The following is a 24,094-nucleotide window of genomic DNA, read 5'->3' on the forward strand; positions in this document are numbered from 1 at the left end:
TTTTATATATAATTATGATCTCACATGTTTGTATTTCAATGTAAAGGTCATAAGTTCTCTGAAGAAAGCTGTTGAATGTTCACGCAAAGCAGCATTAGAGTTTGCCACCATTGTGGACAAGGATGTAAGTTTATTAACTCGATACTACATGTATGATTTGGTTCAGTTATTTAGAACATTGCTTGATAAAAAGATATGTCTGTAGATTATGAATGACTGCAATCAGTAATATGTGCAAATTTTCTTAAAATATTGTGAGATGATTATTTTATTTACTACTCAAATGTCCTAGTACTAAATGAACAATTTATTGCATATCAACAACTTATATGTTATCCAATCACAACTTGTTTTTTTTTAAGCGACCTGTTTATGAGACAACCTTGTCCTAAAATTCTGAATAATAACAATTTTTTCTACACTTTTTCTGATGTCCAGACATAGACACCAATCTAGGCATACTGGCACCGATTACGTAACGCCCCGTTAGGCTTCATCCTGGAGCCATCTTTGATTGCTTTTCAATAAGATCAGACTTATCACAGTGCAAAAGTTGAAACCTAGGGCAATTTCTTGTCCCGATTCTAATCCGAGTAATGCCTGTGTATCCCCATGACTTCTTACAGTTTGATCATAATTATTAAGCTTATGATGCAAAATATTTCTAGTAATAGGCAATTATATACATGCTCTCATTTGTAATATTGTAAGTATAATGCAATAACCATGTATCAATCTATTCTTATGTATTTGCTCGTGAATAATGTGAACACACAAGAAACAATAAATAAGTAAATAGATCAATAAATGATAAGTAAACATAAAGTGATATCCCTCCTGATGATATTATTTTGGTAAACTTCAGGGTCGGAGTGCTGTACGGAGGGGTAACGAGAGGGACTGTGAGAGGGCCAAGAATGTGATAGAGAGATCAACATCAAGGTTAAACAGCACCCCGTTGAAGGTATTGGTCATGAACATGGTGGTAGTCGCTCATCAAACCTGCTCACTCAAACTACTCAACTGGCTTTCTACTGTGGCTGGGGGATCAGGTAGTTATTATGTTTTGTACAATGGATAGTAGTTATAGGCATTTATATAGTTTCATCCATCTAGACATAATCTATTCTGAGGCGAACTTTTATGATTATTATGGCTCAAGCTTGAGCGCATTCCAGAGCTTAGTGCATTCAAAGAATTAATCCTGCAAGGTGGGTGTTTCATAAAGCTGTTCGTAAAGTTACAAACAACTTTACGCATGACTGGAACATGTTCTTAGGTTATAACTCAATTACATAGGGATAGCACAAGAAAGTATCACCAGTCATGCGTAAAGTCATTCGTATCTTACAAACAGCTTTATGAAACACCCACCAGGTGCCCCATTCTCTTGCCCATTTACTTGGGTTGAGTGCAGCACAATGTAGGTAAATTTCGTGCTGAAGGGAAAACACACAATGGCTGGGATTCGGACCCATGAGCCTGTGATTAAAGGATGAGAATCCAAATCAACAACTGCCCCAATTGATATATGGATTTTTAAAGTTTTTGAATAATGAAGATATTATGAATGAAATAGCACAATATACTGTAATGTTAATTCTATTTTGGCTCCATAATTTGTGTTGATTGTGACCACTGTTTTGTCATTTAAAAATGTGTGGATATAAAAGAAGTGCTTTTCTTATTTTTTTTTCAATTTCATCTTCATCACTCTACTCTCCAACAGTCCTTTCAGAACTAACCACATGGTCAACTTTTAACCTCCACTGTATTTTTTGTCGTTGTTTTTTACTGTAGATGCTATGCGAGTGCTGCTATGTCAGGAGCTCCTGAGCATCAAAGAAGGCCAGGAGAATGCAGTCATAGAAGAGAGTATGTTGAATGATACACATCTGTGGAAAGGTAGGTCATTACTGAGTGATGTGTTGAGAGTCAGAATTTGAGACAGCTCATGGATAACCTCCCCTTTCGACAAAACTTTTTGAAAGAGCATAGAAATATTAAGTGTTCCAGCAATATAATAAATTATCATTATGATATTTTTTCCTCAATATTTAGTGATGAATTGGTATTACATGCAACAGGAAATTACGGTTCAGTCTTTTTTCTGTTACTCTTAAGAATTTTTTTTTTTGCAGACAAACAGTTTCATCTTGTATCCCAATCACATTCTCTATACTTAATCATAATATCATTGTCTGTACAATTCTTTAATTGCAGTTGCTCGAGCCCAGTGGCATCAGCTTTTTATGAGTACTCTTCTGATGGATTCAGAACACAAGAAACAGTTTGCAATCCTCTTCACCAAGGTAAGGTCACATTCTGGGGAGTGTTTCATGGAGCATCTTCACTAACTACTTTGCTCTCAGCCAATCAGAGGCAAGGATATCAGTAGCTTATAACAGTTGCCAGTGAAAATCACTAACTCATTGTTTCATGAAATGCTCTCAAGGGGAGTGTTTCATGAAGATTTTTGAAGTGATTTTCATTGGTAGATGTTAGAAGCTAGTAGAGATCCCTGCATCTGATTGGCTTAGCACACATTAGTTGGTGAAAAGCACATCACTGACTGTTTGCATCATAAAACAGTCCCCTTGTGAGCGCAGTCCTGTCAGATTTCTTATGCAAACCCATGATAATTCAAATTTTGTCATTCCACAAACAACAATTTCTTCTTGCATCATCTTTTTTAAACAAGTATATAGGTAGGAATTCTGATGAGTGATGTAAAATTGTATACTATCAAATGTGTGCTACTTTTGCATAGTGCAGGTTTAGCTTAGTTGATTGTATTAGATAGGTTTGTAGATTTTTTGCAGCTTATTTGTGTATAAGAGATATGTTGCGTGGCTAGCACCATGAGAGTCTTTGGACAGTGTGTGCCCTCCATAAATCCACATTATCATTATTTCTATATTTCTTTCTTGATCTAGCACTACCCAACAATCCTTGTAGACTATTCTACCATTGATGATCATGACCATGCCCTGTCTATCTCATCACTCTCTGTTCAAATCTTCACAGTACCTACAGTGGTAAGTAGCATTCTATCAAATGGATTTTTTTAAAAACCATTAACATATTATGAAGATCTTAAGGCCACCGCACACCTTACAACCCAACTTTTCTGCGACTGGCTTGCAACTGAGTGAGGGGAGATGTCCGCTTGAGAGTCGCAGACTGGTCAGAGACAAGTCGCAAGGAAAATCGTAAGATTTGACATGTCGAATCCGTATGACTGAATCGCAAACTCAATCCAACTTCCAGCCAATCAGACAGCAGAGTTACACAACGCATATATGATATACAATGCGAATACTCTGAAGTAAGTGCCATTTTCTCAGTTGCTATGGCAAAAAGCAAAAAAAGCGCATGCGTGAGTTGCAGACAGCATGGTAGTCGGATAGCAAAGTGTACGGTGTTGAGGCTTATGACTACCTTGCGATTCATCTCTACTCACTCAGTCGCAAGCGAGTCGTAGACCAGTAAGGTGTGTGCGGTGGCCTTTAGGAACACAATTGATTGATGACTTGCGGTGGCTTACCTGGAAAAAAATCATCAGGGGAAGATGGAGGGAGTGCAAATTTTTCTGACATGTAAAAAAAAAGTTCATAAAAGTCATGTTGAGAAGGGGGCACTCTGCCCCCTTCCCTGCCTGCCCCTCACCCCCACTCAGGTATGGAAATCTATAATATATATTACTTTAAAGTTGAAAAATATCTTGATTCTCCAAGATGTATGTTTTAACTAATATCAGTTATACAATTGTGAGGAACAGAGTTAGGTTGCAATAATCAGCAGATGGAGGCATGGTGATGATGGTGATGATGATGATGATGATGATGATGATGATGACGACGACGACGATGAGAAGGAGGAGGAGGGTGATGATGAGGAGGAGGAGGAAGGAGATGATCATGTTGAAGAAGAGGGAAAAGATCATTAGGAGAGAGGAGAATAAGGTAGAGGGACAAGGAAGGGGAGAAAAATCAAAATGATATTTACATTTTTAATGAAACTGGGATTTAATCACGTTGAGGTGCAATTATTTTACTTTTTTTAACAAGCGGATGTCTAGTGCCATTGCCTCATGCAAAAATGATGTGTATAAGATAAAATAATAATCATCTATTATTTTATACCATTGACAGTCTCGCATGCTTGTTGAGGAGCACAATCTACTCTATGTAATCCTAAGGAGCTTCGTAGATCAGACTATTCAGTTCAGAGATGGTGAGTTCTAAATGATACCGGTACCCAAATTGAATGTAAGAATAAGGAAGAAATGTGCTGTATTCTTAATATAATCAGTGATCCAATGAGTGTAAACTATGCAATCAACATTATTACAGGTTTTGTGTAGGTCAGAATATACTTGGAAAATCAATGACATTTACTAATTTTGTCATTTTGTTATGGAAGGCTATGGAAATTTTGTTCATTTAAGTAACATATATTTTTTTAGAAAGTGATCATATGACCAAGTTCTGGCAGACCAAGTTAATAATATTGGCCAACATCGTAATAACAAGAATTTTTTATTTATGTTTGAAGCTACTGATTATTTGTTTATATTTTATTTTTATCTTGTTTTTGTACCAGAGAACTGACCTTTGGACAGTGTGTGAAGTCTTTAAATCTTCATCATAGAATCTTCATGATATTTCTTACTTTCATTTTTTTGTGTATTACTGTTATTCATTGTTTTGTTGTTTCTAGGGAGGGGACATTTGCATTTTCGTAGGAATCCCCCGCCCAGTATTCGAAGGGCACTCTATGGACTTCTAGATCTCAGGTAATCTAATACTCAGTACTTATAATGTACCTTTCCAACAAACACGGTATCTAAGTGTGTTATAAGTGCTCTTTTTTTTATTTTAACATCATGTTGATGCTATTATTAAGCTGTTGATTAAATGAAAGCTTTTACCATGTTGGATCCTTAAGAATGAAAAAAAAAATCATTTTGTGTTCCTGCAGATAGAGAAGAAGTTATCCGCTTTTTTGGGAATACCATAATGAGAATGTTTTAGATAATTTTTTTTTGAGGTGGCACTTTGTCCTTAAAATTCATCTGCTTGGGATTCCATTTATGATGATAACGATACACATATTCATGTAGAGCAACTGCATGCATAAACTCTGTTGCACTTGGTATCATAGTAATACCCTTACTGTAGCTGGCCACCATATCGGCACCAGAGTATTCAATGAAAAAACTCTACCAGGTCACCTCATGTTGGTTGAAATGAAATTATTTCCTGGAGTAGGATTCAAACCAGCGACCCTCTGAATGCAAGAGGAGAGTCGGAAGCACTCCACCAAGCATTACATGTTCGCTGTTCATGTGTGATGTTGGGTTGTGTTCTTTTCCATATATTTACAGGTATGTGTTGTCCAACAAACCAGAATCTTGGACCAGTGATCTTAGAGATAGAGTAATGGAAGGAGTAACAGTCTTGGTAGAACTACTCTCTAGCATGCATGTAAGTAATAAGAATTTGCTTCTTTTTTTTTTAGTTGCTGCAGACATCAAGTCCTTGACCTTGGACTCAGGGTCAGGGTAGTTTTTTTCAAATGTGGCTAGGAAATATTTTAGAAATAAGAAGGCTACAATTAATCAATGAATCAAATCGTCTTTTATGGAAGGTAATTTATTGTGTTTTGATCCCAAGCCTAGCATTGGACTTGAGGATAACTGTATGGCCTTGGCCTTGTCGTTGGTCTTAGAGGTCTATTAAGTAGCCTTGTGCCCTTAGACTTGGCCTTTGGCCCTTTTGCTTGGCTTTGGGCAGTTAGGTCTTGGCCTTGTCCTTCTGCTAGGATAGTATGGCTTCGGCCTTGGCTGTATTTTTGGCTCTCCTACCTTGCACACAACATTGATTTTCGCTCTTTTTTATGTAGAGGCATAAATATGAATGTATTTACCAATCTTTACCAATATATCTGTATTTACCAGTCTTTACCTAACATTGAATTTCTAGTATGAATGATGGTCAAATTTTGCCTTTGCTTCTTGTTTCCTTTCATAATAATCATGACAATACTTAGTTTGATGTTAAGGCAGAAAGATATGCTTACATGCCCTTCTATGTAACTCTTCTCTATGGTGTGGACTATGATTGAATTTCACTTTGTTTCTTCTATGTTTCTCCTAGTGTATGGACAGTGTGTTACGGCAGGTTGGTCACCACATAGAGTATGAACCTGAATGGGAAATGGCCGTCTCGATGCAGATGAAGCTGGGTCCATGTCTGACCCTTTTACTGGAATGGTGTGCATCTGATGTAAGTCAACAGTGCTTGATGTTGATAATGATAATGGTGATGATGATGATGTTGATGATAATGTTGATGGTGATGATGATGATGATGATGATAGTGATGATGATGACTTAAATTAGACAGTGCTGAAGACAGGTGATATGATGAAGGTGATGTGATAATGGTGATGATTGTGATTTCATCGTAACAATGGTGACAGTAATTATGATGGTGATGGTGATGATGAGGATATTGATGGTGATGATTATTTTTTTAAATTAATGATGACATTATTGATGATTAGGAGGATGATGATGATGGTGATGGTAATGTTGATGATAATGATGATAGTGACGATGATGACTTAAATTAGACAGTGCTGAAGACAGGTGATATGATGAAGGTGATTGTGATTTTATGGTAACAAGGACGACAGTAATTATGATGGTGATGAAAATGATGAGGATAATGATGGTGATGATTATTTTTTTATATCTATGATGACATGGATGATTAGAAGGGGGAAGAGGATGATGACGATGATGATGATGATGGTGTGTGTGATGAAAAAATATGATGATGAAAGTGATTTTGGAGATATTAATGATAATGATAGAGATAAAGAAGATCATGAAAAAGCAAGACATGTTTGATTGATCGACGAAGAGTGACTTAAAATAAAAATGTTTGAATAAAATTGAAATATTTGAAACAAGATCATTAAGTTCATGACATTTGGGGTCATTCATGTAACAAAGAGTACGTATGAAAATGACCAAAAAATATGAAAATCAATATTTTATTGTTTGAAATAGAATCTGAAATATAAATACTCAGAAAATTCATTTTGCCCAATTGATCATGGGCCAGGCAGCCACTGTGCTCATATGATATCCCTCTTGAATAACATAAATCACAATCAACTTTCTCAGAGATCATTACTAGTGAAGGCATACAGAGCAACCATGGCTGCCCTCAGGAAGCTATCTAGAGATCAGCAGAGAGAAAATATAGAAAGTAAGTTTTCACTTATTATTTATTTTTTATTCATATGTGTATTGTATTGGGTGACTGAGAATGGGATACTAGAAATATTCTACAAGTTCAGACCAATAACGCACTTATTGTAGATGAGTGCATTATTTGCCCTAAGGATTGGAATATTTTGGGGGAGCTTTTCAGGAAAGGACCTGTTGGACGTTTTATCTGATAAATTCCATTTTATCCGACAGTTTCCACAGTAACAATACTTCTCAGCCAAATTCAAGGAAAGTTGTCAGATACGACAACTTGTAGGACAAAGATGTTGATGAAATGCTCCCTATGTATCCCATGAAGAAAAGAAATACATGTATGATTGTCATTGTTATTCATTAGAATGTGCAGTGGGGCATGGTACTGTGCAGAAATATTTGCTTTATGGGGAATTTGTAAGATTTGGCCAGAGTTGCAATTTGCTTGAATGTTGTAAAGGCAAATCTTGCTGGCATGGCTAAAATTCTGTTATAAACAGTGATGTATATCCAAGCTGTTTTGTTTTGTTTTCTTATATGTATTACACATTTTGTGTATATAAACTGATTCTCAATGGTAAAAAATTAGCATTACATGTCACTACATCTGTAATGATATATAGAATTTAGAGTGTGCCTTCTATCTAGTTTCCTATTTGTACATATTGTTTTGTAAGATTATGTATTATATATTACTTTCTTTTGTATGTTTTGTTTTCTTTCTCAGTTAATGATAAGATGTATAGTTGCATCAAGTACTCAGTAAGCTCAATGACGATTAGCATCCATTATGCACTGGTTAGATTCTTAGCAGGTGAGTAAATAGACATTGACCTAACAAAGTCAAATATCATAAAGGTCAATAACGCAGATATTACACATGTCGAAAAGGACATAACATATGGTTGAAGTGCCATGATTATTTTGTTAATTTCTCAGCCATTATCCATTTCTACCAGAATTTTTGTTGAATATTTTGTATTTCTAAATACAAACACATGTATGGTTTGGGGATTTTGTTTGAACTCATTTTAAGATCGTTACTAGAAAAAAAGAGTGTCCCTTAGGTTTCATTGAGTTTATTGAATTTGAGCTTTTCCATCCGTGCATTACCTAAAGAAATTTATTGATGTATTTATTTTTGTCGTGTTTTGATCATTCCTCCTATGCAGGTCTTCACCTTCATCTAGGTCATTATGAATTAGGTTTCTACACAGAAGGTCTTATGAATGGGGTGAGTTAGTCCAAAATAAATTCATGAAGTTATCCAATAAGATGTTTCTGTCCTAATGATTGAATGCTTTTGGATGTACATCATACATCTACAGATGCCTTGCACTGAAAAGAAGAAGAAATGAGCAGTAGGTATAAGCTCAGAATCAAGAATCTTGGGCTTGCCATTATAAAACAAACAATCCTATTCATTGCCAAACATATCATTCCTCTTATTACTGAGTCTGACAACCATACGAAATGATTTTATACCAATGATATAATAATCTCAAGTGCAGTAAGGTAGCAAACCTTTTAAAATAAATGGTCAATTGCAAAACAATTCCATTGAATTCATATTAAAGAAAAACACATTCATGCTTAAGAGATTTTTTAACCTTTGATATTTCATTTTTTAGCCAAGCTTACTTCCAGAGGAGTTGATAGAGGATCCGTTGAGGACACAAGTTCTTATTGCCCAGGTGCATGCTGGGATGTGGAGGAGAAACGGATATTCTCTTCTTAACCAGGTACTTACTTTTCTTTTTGTCTACTTTATGAAATCTAAATATAAGAATAAATGGGAATATGACATTAGTTTGCTCATTGCATATTCGTGAAGACATGATAGAATTGTTTCATCTGTATAAATTGTTACCTTGCAGTCGTGCATCATGCATGGCGCGCACATACACTGAACGTGTAGAAATCTTTCGCTTGGGTTTGTGTATGCACTGGCCACTCTGCACATTATCTGCAATACATAGGTTCACAAACTAGTTACAGCCAGATTTCTCTCAAATACTGAAATTAGCGATCAAATTGGCTCCTACTGCGCAAGCGCACTAGCAGAAATATGGCCAATATTGCCCTCTGTTTTGTACAGGATTCCTATGGGCAAAGTCCGGGGAGGGCAACATGGCAACGTTGGTCTCGGATTGAAAGTAGCAAGCAAAATATGACTTTTATTTATCTGCTAAAAATGCCTTATATAGGTAATAATTATTGATATGCATGTGTATTTACATTACTCCTAGATTTACTACTATCAGAATGTCAAGTGCCAAACAGAGATGTATGACAAAGATATCATCATGTTACAGGTAAGATATCTTTGTGCTGTTCATGAGAAAACATACATGTACTTATTATTAATATCCATTAGAAAGTATAACAAAATTTTTATGCATAAGGTTTGTTTATATAAATATATTGTTGGTGATTGGCGGTGATTTTTTACCTGACTGCTAAGAAAGCATGAATGCTTGTAAGTTAGCAACCAGAGGACCGACGGCTTAAGGTTATCTCCGAAGGACCTGGTACTGAGGATTAATGCCTTACCAAAGGGCACTAGCGCACCAAGTGGGAATCGAACCCGGGTCACTGGAATACGAATTCCCCTCTCTACCGACTGAGCTATCACGCATCCATGTATATAGTATAGTTTTAGTTCTGACATTTACTTTTTTTTACAAAATTCTAGTTATGACTTCTATTGATGTAAAACATCAATCAGCTTCTGCATTTCATTATTCTTTTACAGAAATTTTGCTAAACATTGAGCTAGATTATTTTTTTTTGTAATTTGTTTGTTTATTTTCACTTGTTTTCAGTTCAGTTCAGTTCATTTTATTTCAAATTCCATATAAAAATAACATTAAGAAAATACATATATCTACACACAATAGAAACAAGGATTAAACAATAATTTGGTATACATGGTATATACGAATAATGTTAACATATTGCAATTTACAGGAATTAGGGGAAAGCCAAAAAAAGCCAGATGGCTTGTCGAGCAGGCTACCCTAGTAGGGGGAAATAAATTATTGTCAATATTGAAATAAAACCAGATATAAAACTATATTGAAATTAAATTAACAGAAGAATAGGACAGATACCACACAACCCTATACAAAGCAGCATATCTAAAATATTCAAGATGTCAGCAAATATTTCTTAAGCTTCCTTTTAAATACGTTAAGTGTTTTACAAGATCGAATTTCAATTGAAAGACTGTTCCAAACTTTTGGGGCACGATGTCGAAAAGATTGAAGTGTATAATTTTTTGCAACTGGGTATAAATGATAATTTTCCCTAGTTCTTGTGTTATAAGTATGTATATTACAATTTTTATTTACCATACATGAAACTGTGCTAGGAAGAATATTATTTTCATTTTTGTCTCACCTGCGAAGCAAAGTGAGACTATAGGCGCCGCTTTTCCGACGGCGACGGCGACGGCGACGGCGGCGGCGGCGGTGGCGGCGTCAACATCAAATCTTAACCTGAGGTTAAGTTTTTGAAATGACATCATAACTTAGAAAGTATATGGACCTAGTTAATAAAACTTGGCCATAAGGTTAATCAAGTATTACTGAACATCCTATTAGAGTTTCATGTCACATGACCAAGGTCAAAGGTCATTTAGGGTCAATGAACTTAGACCATGTTGGAGGAATCAACATTGAAATCTTAACCTGAGGTTAAGTTTTTGAAATGTCATCATAACTTAGAAAATATATGGACCTAGTTCATGAAACTTGGACATAAGGTTAATCAAGTATCAATGAACATCCTGCATGAGTTTCACGTCACATGACCAAGGTCAAAGGTCATTTAGGGTCAATGAACTTTGGACGAATTGGGGATATCTGTTGAATTCCCATCATAACTTTGAAAGTTTATGGATCTGATTCATGAAACTTGGACATAATAGTAATCAAGCATCACTGAACATTTTGTGCAAGTTTCAGGTCACATGATCAAGTTCAAAGGTCATTTAGGGTCAATGAACTTTGGCCGAATTGGGGATATCTGTTGAATTCCCATCATAACTTTGAAAGTTTATGGATCTGATTCATGAAACTTGGACATAATAGTAATCAAGCATCACTGAACATTTTGTGCAAGTTTAAGGTCTCATGATTAAGGTCAAAGGTCATTTAGGGTCAATGAACTTTGGCCGAATCGGGGGTATCTGTTGAATTACCATCATAACTTTGAAAGTTTATTGGTCTAGTTCGTTAAACTTGGACATTAGAGTAACCAAGTATCACTGAACATCCTGTGCGTGTTTCAGGTCACATGTCCAAGGTCAAAGGTCAATGAACTTTAGCCGAATTGGGTGTATCTGTTGAATTACCATCATAACTTTGAAAGTTTATGGATCTGATTCATGAAACTTGTACATAAGAGTAATCAAGTATCACTGAACATCCTGTTCCAGTTTCAGGTCACATGATCAAGGTCAAAGGTCATGTAAGGTTAATGAACTTTGGCCATGTTGGGGTTTTTTGTTGAATAACCATCATATCTCTGTAAGTTTATTGGTCTAGTTCATAAAAAGAGGACATAAGAGTAACCATGTATCACTGAACATCTTGTGCGAGTTAGAGTAGTATGCAAAGTTAGCACTGCTGCTATATTGAACCGCGTGATGCAGGTGAGACGGCCAGAGGCATTCCACTTGTTAAATATAAGTATTGCACATTGGTAATCATTTAGATTAAATATATTAAGTACATTCAGTTGAATAAAAGGATCTTTTGTATGTGCCAAATAATGAGAATGAGTGCATATTCTGACTACTTTCTTTTGGAGAAGATACAATGGTTGTAGTTTTGAATGATAAGTATTAGCCCATACAATATTGCAATAACTTAGGTAAGATAAGATTAATGTATTATATAAAGTCAAAAGAACTCGTTGAGGGAGAATATGACGGAGTTTGCTGATAACACCAACATTTTTTGCTACCTTATTTGTAATAGTAGAAATATGAATACTCCATGATAATTTTTCATCTATTAAAACACCTAAAAACTTTGTATGATGGACACGTTCAATAATTTTATCATTCATTTTGATTTGAAAATCATCCAAAGATTGCTGTGGTGAATTTTTTGAGTTGATATGAAAATATACATAATTAGATTTTTCTGTATTCAATAAAAGTTTATTTGAAGAGAACCAAAGTGAGACTTTCTTCAGTTCAGTATTAAGTAAAGTATTTAATGAAGAAAATGAATCACTGGAGATTAAAATGTTGGTGTCATCAGCAAACAAAATAAACTTGAGTTTGTCTGTGCAATATGGTAAATCATTGATAAAAATTAAAAATAACAGTGGGCCCAGAATGGACCCTTGAGGAACGCCACATGAAATTGAACGAGAGTCAGACAGGGTTTCATTATACGATACATATTGGGATCTATCATACAAATAATGTTTGAACCAAAGTAAAGAGGTACCTCTTACACCATAACATTGCAATTTATACAATAATATTTGAAAATCTATACAGTCGAAAGCTTTACTAAGATCAAGGAATATACCAATAGTAGTTAATTTTTTATCTAAGGCATCAATAATGTAATCATGTAATTTTATAACGGCAAAGTCAGTGGAGGAATTCTTCAAAAATCCAAATTGAGACTGGTTCAAGATATTATTTTTACATAGGAAATCATATAGTCTGGAGTAAACTATTTTTTCAAGAATTTTAGAGAAAAATGGCAAAACAGATATTGGACGATAATTGGAGACATTATGTACATCATCTTTTTTATATATGGGCGTAACTCGAGCAATCTTTAAATTAGAAGGAACAATGCCTGAAGACAAAGACAAATTAAAAATATAACACAATGGTTTCAATATCAAGTATATAATTTTCTTTATGACAACAGGACTAATACCATCGATTCCACAAGAGGAAGTTGAATTTAAGTTCTTTACAACATCAAATATTTCGCTATCTGAAACAGGGTGAAGAAATAATGATTTATCACATGGTTCCGGAAGAAACTTTGTAAAAATATTTAAACCACCAAAGTTTGTAGAATTATTTGAAAGTAAACCAATTTTCACAAAAAAATCATTAAAACAATTGGCAATATTCTCATCACCATGGATTGAATCATTACCATTTATTATATAATCTGGTAACTTCTTTTTCTTTTGACCAAGTAACTCTCTAATAGCATTCCATGTTTTTTTAATATTTCCGTTGCATTCATCAAATTTGTTAACATAAAATTTCCTCCTAGCTTCTTTTAGTAATTGATTTAATTTGTTCCTGAGTATAACATGTTTCTTTTTATTATTTACAGATCTATTTTTACAATAATCTTTATAAAGTCTATGTTTTTTTCTAATCATTTTAAGTAGTGATGAATCAATCCATGGTTTTTTAGCTCTGTTTTTAGGTCTTGACTTTACATTTTTAAAAGTTGCATTATACAATAAAAGAAATTTGTTTAAGAAAATATCATATGCTTTGTTGGCATTGTCATAATCAAATAATACATTCCAATCAATATTTAATAGCTTTTCTTGAAATTCGTTTATAGTATTTTTATTAATGAGTCGTTTCACACAACCATCATTTTTAGTATTGAGGCTATATTCTTTGGTAATCTGAAAAACTGGTAAATGGTCTGAAATGTCATTATAAAATAAGCCAGATGATATATCGCAATTTAGGTTATTGGTAAATATATTGTCTATAAGAGTATATGAGATGTTTGAAATTCTAGAAGGTTTGTCAATTAAAGGAAGAAAATTATTGGCATATAAGACATTAAGAAAATGGTTTGAACCCACACTGGTTGATTTGATAAGATCGATATTAAAATCTCCCATGATATAACAAGGTTTATTTTCACTATCAATTTTTTCTAAGCAGTTCTGAAATATGTCGTTAAAATGAGTAATGCTAGATTGTGGTTTTCTATAAATAATACCGACCAATATATTTTTTCTCTTTTTCAAATTAACTTCAATAAAAAGGGATTCATAATCATCTTCATTGGGAAGTATATCATCTCTGATAGTAATATCTAACTTATCATCAACCATCAAGGCCACACCACCACCTCTTCCATGTTTACGGTCTTTATTAATAAAATTATAACCTGTGATATTAAACAAAATGGGAGTGCTATTATTGATCCAAGTCTCAGAGAAACCATAAATAGTGAAACTCAAAGGTAATGTACTTATAAAGTCAGAAATAGCCTGAAAGTTTTTGGAGAGACTGCGTGAGTTAAAGTGTAACATACTAAAATGGTTATCAGAGCACTTATCCCTACAAAAGTCTTCAAATTCACTTTCGAGGTAGTATTTACAGTTAAAATCAAGGTCATATTGCACATCAAACTCATCAAAATCATTGGAAAAGCTATTTTTTAAGTTATTCAAATCATTGATATGTTGATGGTTTAATAAGGCTTTAGTATCATTGAAGAATAGTTTAAATTCGTTATCATCAATACTACTAAAAGGGAATACAGAATGTACACATCTTGAAAACGTACAATTGCATAATTCTACATCACTGAAAGTTGAGTCTTTACAAAAAGGACAATCTATGAGTGCTGCACAGTTACAATCAACACAGAACATCAAGGAGATTAAAAAATGTACAAAAGGTTAAAAAACGGCTAAAAGTTTGTGAGACAGTAGTAGTAGTAGGAGTACTTCATTTCATTCAAACTATATTTTATCAACGTCTGTTTTGGACTTTATGAGTATCTTCTGGCATCCTGGAGCTTTCCCTATGGCGAAGAGTCTACCATCAAGCGACCAAGCTGCTTTGACAGTGTTGCTACTTAGGGCATAGTTGAGAAGTTCTGCATTTGGTGCAGTGAGGTCCTCCATGATTGATTTCCCTGAGCCGGCAAGTTTACGACGTACACGCATAACTTCTGCACGCTTCCGATACGAGATGAATTTCACAATTATTGCACGGGGCTTGTTGTTTCTCGGTTTACCCACCCGATGACTTCTTTCAAGATCAGCTTTAGATAAATCAACTCCAATGTGCGATGCTACTTGAATGACTAAGTCGTCCGTATTTTCCCCTGCGATTTCCTGGATTCCAAAGAAACGTAGACAGTTTCTCCTTTCATATTGCTCCTGGTGGTTGAGACGATGTTGCAGACGCTCAATGTTGTTGTTTTGTTTCTCTACTTGGGATCGAAGATGTTGAATTTCCTTATCCTTACTCTTCAGTGTAGATTCCAGTTCCAAGATGCTTCCTTCCTGCTTTTCAAGGGTCTCCCTCATCTCAGACATATGTTTAGCCAATTGAGATTCAATGACACCTAGGAATCTAGGGTCATTTACAATGTCCTTTATTATTGCAGATACTTTCTCTTTTCCTCTAGTTGCGTCAGCCATTGAAGATTAGTATAATAGTTGTTGATAAGAGAAAATGGATTGAACAGTAAAGATAGAAGACAAGATCAAAGGACAACGTTGTTCGAAAATTAATAGAGTTTGCGTACAGTACGATATAGTAGATCTACTCACAAGTCACAACTGCTTCATGCAAAATATAATCCCTCATTAAAAATATAACTCTGTTCGGGAAATAAAATGTAATATTCTACCTCTAGGCATTCAATATCAGTATGCTATTCTCTCATTTACAGATTGGTGGTAGCTTGATGGATCCTAATGACTTCATGGCTTCGCTCATCGCTCGCTTTGATCTTGTTAGATGCTGGACAAAGGACTTTGAAGAAAGCAAATCACCTGAGGTAAAATTCAAATTCATTATTTATTGACCACAAGTGATCATTCAGATTCTTTAAAGCACCAAAAATTTTGTGATTGTGATTGTGGGAGAGCAGAAATACTCTCATTTATTTCTTTCAATATTATATACAAGTAAAAACATACAAATATCATACATTATTTTGAACATAAATATACAAATATAATCATGAAACATTGAGATTAAGAAAAAATAATGAAAGAAAAAGGTATCCCAAAAAGCCTCAAAGGCTTGAAAAAAGGGAAACCAAGCATAAAACATAAGAATGATTATAGATAATAGCTAACAAATAGAACACCGGAATGTGTCGCCCCAACAGTATAGCTTGATTGCGATGATGAAATAAATTTGTAACAATGAATGAATATTGATAAGATTACAAAAAAAAAGTAAAAAATAAATGGATTTTAAGAATATGTATTAAAAATGGTTTTAATATTGAATAAAATAAAAATGAATTTCAAAACATATAGTGAATAATAGGAATTAAAATGATAACCACATATAACAAAGAAACAGTGACTTTAAAAATTTTGCTATTTCTTACTTCAATGACACTTCATATTGATTAATATGGAAAAATCTCTTATATTTATATCTTTCAGGATTGCAGTGCCCATCTTCCTATTATCACAGAGGAGTTCCTTGGTTTGCTTATTGTCATATTCTGTAAGTCCTTTATATTATACAATAATTTATTGACCAAAATTTCAAATTAGCAAATAGCATGTAGACTGTGATTCTAATGATATTCTACGTCAGTTCTACTTCTAATTGACCAATGCCGGAACTATAAAATTTGCATTTATTATGGTCAGCAAAGGATATACATGGAGTCTAATCAGCTGTAAAATCTCTGATATTAAGAACGTCAAAAATCAAAGTAACTCTTTTCCTGTGAATGACCACCTTGTTTTTCCATCATTTTGTAGGTGAGAGATATGTGAAAGGAGTTGGAGATGTATCTGACGAGGCTAGGGTGAGAAGAGAAGTACTACATCAACTCTGTATCAGTCCTATGGCTCATAGTGAGCTCACAAGAGCACTTCCTGAAGATGTGAGTTCACATTTACATTATTACTTTAATAATATTGGAAATTTTGAATTGCGAGGGTTGTTAAGAAGTAGTGTGAAAGCTTATGAGGCCAGAGTGAGAAGAGAAGTACTACATCAACTCTGTATCAGTCCTATGGCTCATAGTGAGCTCACCAGAGCACTTCCTGAAGATGTGAGTTCACATTTATACATTGACATTGTGAATATCTAGGGGTGTTAGGAGTAGTGTGAAAGGGCCCAGTTTAAGATGTAAGTTCCCATTTACATTATTGAATCATTGTTGTTATAAGTTGTGAATAGCTGGGATGTCAAAGATTAGTGTGAAAGGGGTTGGTGATGTATCTGATGAGTTTACAGTGAGAAGAGAAGTACTACATCAACTCTGTATCAGTCCTATGGATTATAATGAGCTCACAAGAACATTTACTGAAGATGTCAGTTCACATTTGACATTTAACCTTGATGTTGTCTGAAATTCTGAATAGACCCTACTTGTCTGATATCTAATACATAAGAAAAATTGGGAACACAAGTACACATTCCCAAAAGAAGGTTTGCAAAATGTCAAGATCTAAATTTCAAGACTCAATAACATATCAAGTTGTTGTTGCCTGGCTGACAAATGAGAAGTTGGGTAAAAAATGCACAACAATCTGCAATTCCTGTGTGATAGCATAAAGTTGTTAATGCAATTGTGTGCTCCATGTAATATACAGTGCATACATGATTTAACATCTTTCTAACCATTAGGAATAGTAATTGACAAACGTGTAAAATCCCCATGTCTTTCTGCTAGCAAAGTAATGTCCTTTCTTAATTCTTTTCAATAGTCCTATGAAAGCCATCATGTGCCTTTTTTTACCTTCCTGATCAAATTTTTAAAGAAACAATATTTGGTCACTCTAACAGCATTGTATACTGAATCATTCTTTTGTCCATACTATGCCTGATAGTTGTACCCACTCAATCAATGATTTTTGTGAATGAAATCTTATATATTTTGTTTTCTTTCTATCTTTCTAGCACTGTCACGAAACAGGCATGGAATCAGTCATACATGATATTGCTGACTTCAAGTAAGCTTTCATTCTCTGTTTTCATCTTCAAACTCATTGTCTCATTGATTATCTCAATTCAAACAGCTACCAACCTATTATTGTTTATTGTTGAAAGTAAATAAATGGGTAACTATATGTTAATTAAACCCTGTTGAAATAACTGAGATAGATTTTGATTTAAATGAACTATTATATTCTATATCAGGGGAGTGTTTCATGGAGTATTTTGTTGGTGATTTTCACTGACAAATTTGCTCTTAGCCAATCATATGCAAGGATTTCAGTAGCTTATAACAATACTCTGAAAATTAATCCTTTTCTCATGAAATGTGCCCGAGTCCCCCCCCCTCCAAAAAAATAATAAAGCCTACTGAATGATATATCCATGAAATTGATAATCAATAATAGTTTGCATATTTCATTTCCCTTTCGATTGTTCATGATTTTCCTCTCATCCCTCCATAACCCTCATAAGCTTTACATCAAATGTTCTATCCCCTCCCTCCCCCCAAAAAAACTCTCCCTCATCAGAATGATATTCAAGACCAAATTGAACGAGTTTCATAATTCATCCTCATTCTTCCAACAGCTGTGATAGACAGTCAATTCTTATATTCCCTTAAAACTTCAGTGATCAAAGTTTGACTACAAGGAACAGTGGTTTGATATCCTCTGCCACTTCATACCAAAGGTGGAAAAAGGATCATTTTGGCAGAACAGTTTCATCGGAGACTTAAGCTTCCTGAAAAGTTAATACGATGTTAATTCATAATTTCAAAACTTGTTGTAGATTTCCTGCCACCTCCCTCCCCCCCTTCCATTCAGTGCCCTTCATGATCTATTTTTTATCCATCTTTCAAGTTAGATTAATATAGAAGTGTGCAATGTACTTGTATGGAAGTGTATAGTAGCGTCTTAATCATTGTCTTCAACCTGATTCCGATACGGCGTTGTAGTCAAGGCCCAAACCCTCAAGACCAAGGTAAAAATGAGCCTTAAGATTCCCGAGAGGCCAACACCAAATATCAACACACTGCAACATTGATCCTGTTATATGCCCAATAAAACTATCCCAGTGAAATGAATTATGTGTTCCTTGTCGTAGGAAACCGACCGGCGTTGCAGGGAAAGGAATGTATGAATTGAAGGCATCGTGTCTGGATGAGTACTCACCGTACTTCTACCATTACTCTAAAGTGGATCAGACCAAGGTACAGTATTGGCTCCCTTCCTCTCGTAGCTTGTCTGCTCATCAGGGGTGGTAGAAGATCAAAGCAGTACTCTTTAGATATAATGTTATTTTTTACATATTTCAGGAATTTTCATGAATTTCAGGAAAATCATAATTTTTCAGGCCGATGAAATACAGAGAAATTTAAGAACATAAAAAATGATATCCATTAGCGAAACCCTGCATCAGAGTGAAATGTACCTATCAAACATGTTTGCATTTGCGCGTTTCCAATCCCCCTGTTTTTATATGGAAATTTGAAATTCCCATAGACTATATGTTGTTAAGTTGCCTTTAAAGATAAATTCAAGTTTTGGTAACGATCTCAGAATGACTTTTTACAGAATCTATTATAATGACCACCCAAATGTCTGTTTGTATGAATACAAAATATGTGCCAAAGAATTCTGGGAGAAATTGTGTAATTGCTGAGAAATAAGCAAAATAAACGCGGATTCGGTCACTTCCGTCTGGTCTTTATTCCAGCAATAATAATACACTGTCCCACGTGTGCCTATCTGTGTTGGTGATCTTCAGTGTGAACGTTTTTCAGCGTAGATTTCAAGATTTCACAAAGTTCAGTTTATGTAACTACCAGATCTAGATCATTGATGATTTTCTGACAATTAAGCCTGGTTTTACAAACTTTCTCATGAAATCAGCGTTTACTGCAACTACTGGAATTTCTCTTTAAACTTTATATAAAGTGTTTTTTAAGTCATTTTAGGATATAACATAAACCAGTACTCTACACAATATTCCCATACACATAGGCCAGTACAGTAATAAAGTGAAAGTTGAATCAATGATTTCAGTTGAAATTCCATCAGGTGCAGAATGGTGATGCCCATTGGCCTTATGATAATTCTGTATTAAGTGATCTGTAGTGGTTGAGACACTTCTGCTAAATATTACAGTTTATGTAACCATTGTCATTTGATTATCTTCTTTATAGGTTATTTTTATTATTTTGTTAACTTTATTTTCATTGAAGATTTTATGAAGTATAAATACATGTATGATCCAATAACTATGAATGAAATAGTAGGACATTTAAATTAATTATCTAATTCCTATAGAATTTGTACAGTTCCTGAAACCAATTTGTTATGTTTGGTGAAAATGCAGTAATAATATTCTCTATTAGTGAAAAAAAATCTTTATTAACCTGTTGGAGGCTGAGCCATCATATATGCAGGCTTGGATCGATGGGAAATGTATGTTTTAGCGTAATTTAGGCCAGTCTCCAAAAGGTTAATAAAGAGAATTGAATACATTCAAGATTTTGATCTCGATTTCACTTCTTATTTTCTATCACCCAGTCAGAAGAACAGATCAGACAAAGAAGGAAACAGGAAAAGAAACCGCAACGTAAGATAACACTAATTTCTTTCCTCTTCTCGTGTTTCTATCATTAAAGGAATGTCCCTTTGTGGGGGGTTGGGGTGTTGGATTTACATATATGGAATTGTCCAGTATTTTGTTCTGGTTCTGATTTTATACCAGAACAGTTTATTACAGGTGGGGGTAATTATCAATTATTCCTTTCTTTTTTTATAGGCTGGTCATTCATTCTTATGATGTTATTCCATATTATGGAGTTATACCACATGATAATACACAAAAACTCCCATATACACATGCAAAAAAGGAAAACTTGGTTTCTTTCATTGTATCATTGTGTGATTAGCACCCTTCAGGAAAACAAGAATGATACTGAGACAGTTATCCTGCATGAATAAAACAAATAAATGACATGAATGAATAGTTATTATATTAATAAGTCAATCCCTTTGTTCCTTTTAGTGATCCTGCCATATGCAATGCCAAAGCTGATGCGTAGCTTCAAACCTCTCCTGAGGATCCTATACAGTGATACCTTCATGTTTGTCATCAAGACGTTACTGATAAGGATTAGGAAACCTAAGGGGATCCACCTCACTGAGAATATCATACATAGGGTAAGAACAAACTCCTTTGACCTGAATTCACAAAGGTGGTTTCTAATCTTCAGTTTGAAGGATGTTTATGCAGATTTTATGCATTAATCAATTTTGAATTAAAAAAAAAAAGATGATGAAATAACGAACATTTAGACAAATCATGCAAATGCGTGCTTGTTGCTTTGGTTTGAATGTATTTACCATTGGAGTTAATTTTTCGAACTGTGAGCTTATTTTGCCTAAACTTAGAAACAAGCATGAACTTAACACTCTGTGACAATTGCATGCATTGACTGGGCATGCAAAATCAATGCACTTCATGAAATATGCATAAACTATTGTTTCAAAACTATCTTTGATAATTTTGACTTTTTTGGTTGAATGGTTGAAATGGTTGATTCTCTGTAATATCTTTTTATTAATGACTTTAATGATTCCCACACACTTCATAATACAACTACAATAAAAAAATGTGCAATTTTATGTTTAATAGCTAATAAGTATTTTAAAGCCAGTGGAGGAAACATTTCTATAGTTATATTGTATATCATACTAATGAATTAAAAATTGCAAAATTAAATTAAATGTTAGTGGAAAAATGAATTACTTGATATAAACCTTGAATATTAAAAAAGAAATTATCAGCAATTGTAAATGTTGAGAATAACTTAATTCAAATTCTTGAACATTATATTTGATTGTGTACTGTGTCATAACTTTAAAAGTTTTTTTTTAAAAAAAAATCAGCCTGTTATTATGATTGTGTGTGACTGACTATGATTTGACCTATACCCTTATCCAAACGTTTGAAGTTTCAGGATGCAGTCAGATCATGTACTGTGTGGCACTGGCAGGCTTCAATAGAGTGTTTTATAAAAAAAAATCTCTTAAAAATAATTTACATGTCTTCTTATGGTGCATTGCAAGTAACATGCATTCCATCTTGTGCTCCAAGTCCTTGAGTTAACACAAATTTGAAGTTGAAATGAATTAAATTACAACTCATATTTCTTGTAATTCCCCATAATGCCTAAAATTTTATTCAAGGTTCTCTCAACACCGTATTACTCTTGATATTGGGACTTGCATGTAGCTTGATTTGCATTTGATCACATGTTTCTTTCAACACCCTATAATTTATAATGCCTGATTTTGTTACTCAGTTTGATTTACAATTGAATGTAAGTCAACATTAATCTGTCAACTTCCAATTTTTTCTGATTATCTTTGATTGAACAGACATTGTACTTGGTAGGTATAGCATTGATAGAAGCAGAAGCCAGTCACAAGGAAGGCGATCCTATGACTTTCATCATCAAGGGATCACAAGGTATGACCCTATCCTGTTTCATTCAATTCATCAATGAAATGTTTTAAAATACAGAGGGAAAGGGGATGACTGAAGAAGACATGGGAGAAGCAAGTGGTGGAGGAAAGTAGGAGGGTTAAGGGAGGAGGATGCACCGATTAGAGTAAAGTGGAGGGAGGGGGGAGTAAGGGTGATCTATGTGAGTGTGAGGTGAATCATGCCACCCATGTTATCAAAATTTTTAATGTAATATGCCGTTTTTACGCAAGTGTGCCCCCCGCCCCTTTTTTCAGTCACAACATATATTTTAATGGATATATGTCACTCATAAGTGAGGACCTTTTGTTTTTGGCTTGTCAAATATTTCTCGGGGAAAATGTGCCCCCCTCCCTTTGGAAAATCCTGGATCCGCCCCTGAAGTGGAGGGGAGGGGATTACTGGATCTGTTAATGTTAACCTAACCTGAATTGTGTGCCATTACAAAAAAAATTAAATCACTCTCCAGTTTTCCAACATTGATATCTCAGGTGAAAGTCTTTGAGAGTATATGTATGAAATTGTTGGAACAGACAATTTCACTTAATAGAACAGACATTTTCTTCAAATGAAATGGTAAAATTAAAGGCAGGCTACAAATGAGCAAACAAATTTTGATAGTGTTGGTTATCTTAATTGCACAATGCATCAACAGGGAAAAAAGCATTGATAGATTTGAGGACTTGGCTTTTATCATTGACTATAACATCCACTTTTTTTGTTGTTGATTATTTGTGTGAACAGGATCTCCTAACATGTTTGGAGCTCTACAGGGTCTGGTCGGACATCAAAGAATAGAATCTAACAAAGAGTTCTTAGAATGGCTTCTCAAGGTCAGACACTTCATTCATTTGCTCCTTAGTGCTACTGTCACACTAAGGGAATTTACTCTAAACAAACCAGTGATATGTCATTTATAATAATGTAATAGCCTTTTGTTGGTGTGGAGTCGGGTTTGCTTGTGTGACTTGAGCATAATGCTTTCCACCTAGATCTGTTGGACTCTATGGCATACCCGCCAACCAGCAAGATTTTATCAGAATAAGAAAGATCTTTTCCATTCAAAAAAGGAAAATAATAGGACGAGCAAAACTAAAGGTCTTGTCAAATCGTTCGGTGCAAGCCTTGAGGGGGAGTTGGAGGTGATTGCTCGCAACAAAGTTATGTTCAAAAGTGTTCTGCATGCAAATCAGATTTGCATCTGCTTAAGATACTGTCAATGCGGGCAACCTGCGGATTAAAAAAAAGACGCACGCGAGGCTTGCACTGAATGATGTGATGGGGCATTAAGATTCTTTGAGGATATGTAGTTTAGTTTTAGTATGTAATTTTGCCTAAATTCAGATTTTTTTTCAGTAAGATTTGTCGTTTTAAAATGTTGGCAGGTATGCTGTAGGGACCCTAGG

General features: G+C 34.5%; 1 protein-coding gene across 3 annotated transcripts in view; it reads left to right on the plus strand.

Moving 5' to 3' along the window:
* LOC121418456 (E3 ubiquitin-protein ligase UBR2-like) overlaps window positions 1-24,094 on the plus strand; it is a 70,461-nt gene that overhangs the window by 23,414 nt on the left and 22,953 nt on the right. For 2 of the 3 annotated variants that reach the window (XM_041612345.1, XM_041612343.1), the window contains exons 8-30: window positions 47-124; window positions 866-1,052; window positions 1,801-1,905; window positions 2,224-2,312; window positions 2,937-3,038; window positions 4,155-4,236; window positions 4,723-4,798; window positions 5,390-5,489; window positions 6,162-6,290; window positions 7,199-7,283; window positions 8,007-8,093; window positions 8,452-8,513; window positions 8,911-9,021; window positions 9,529-9,594; window positions 15,931-16,038; window positions 16,661-16,724; window positions 16,988-17,112; window positions 18,135-18,187; window positions 19,275-19,380; window positions 20,723-20,771; window positions 21,207-21,361; window positions 22,583-22,673; window positions 23,433-23,521. In XM_041612345.1, the coding sequence (XP_041468279.1) occupies window positions 47-124; window positions 866-1,052; window positions 1,801-1,905; window positions 2,224-2,312; window positions 2,937-3,038; window positions 4,155-4,236; window positions 4,723-4,798; window positions 5,390-5,489; window positions 6,162-6,290; window positions 7,199-7,283; window positions 8,007-8,093; window positions 8,452-8,513; window positions 8,911-9,021; window positions 9,529-9,594; window positions 15,931-16,038; window positions 16,661-16,724; window positions 16,988-17,112; window positions 18,135-18,187; window positions 19,275-19,380; window positions 20,723-20,771; window positions 21,207-21,361; window positions 22,583-22,673; window positions 23,433-23,521 (2,199 nt within the window). Of the gene's footprint in view, window positions 1-46; window positions 125-865; window positions 1,053-1,800; window positions 1,906-2,223; window positions 2,313-2,936; window positions 3,039-4,154; window positions 4,237-4,722; window positions 4,799-5,389; window positions 5,490-6,161; window positions 6,291-7,198; window positions 7,284-8,006; window positions 8,094-8,451; window positions 8,514-8,910; window positions 9,022-9,528; window positions 9,595-15,930; window positions 16,039-16,660; window positions 16,725-16,987; window positions 17,113-17,217; window positions 17,284-18,134; window positions 18,188-19,274; window positions 19,381-20,722; window positions 20,772-21,206; window positions 21,362-22,582; window positions 22,674-23,432; window positions 23,522-24,094 lie in introns of all 3 variants that reach the window. The other variant, XM_041612346.1, reaches the window with a different exon arrangement.

The sequence above is a fragment of the Lytechinus variegatus genome, chromosome 7 (genome assembly GCF_018143015.1).
Source record: "Lytechinus variegatus isolate NC3 chromosome 7, Lvar_3.0, whole genome shotgun sequence".
Lineage (NCBI taxonomy): Eukaryota > Metazoa > Echinodermata > Echinoidea > Temnopleuroida > Toxopneustidae > Lytechinus > Lytechinus variegatus.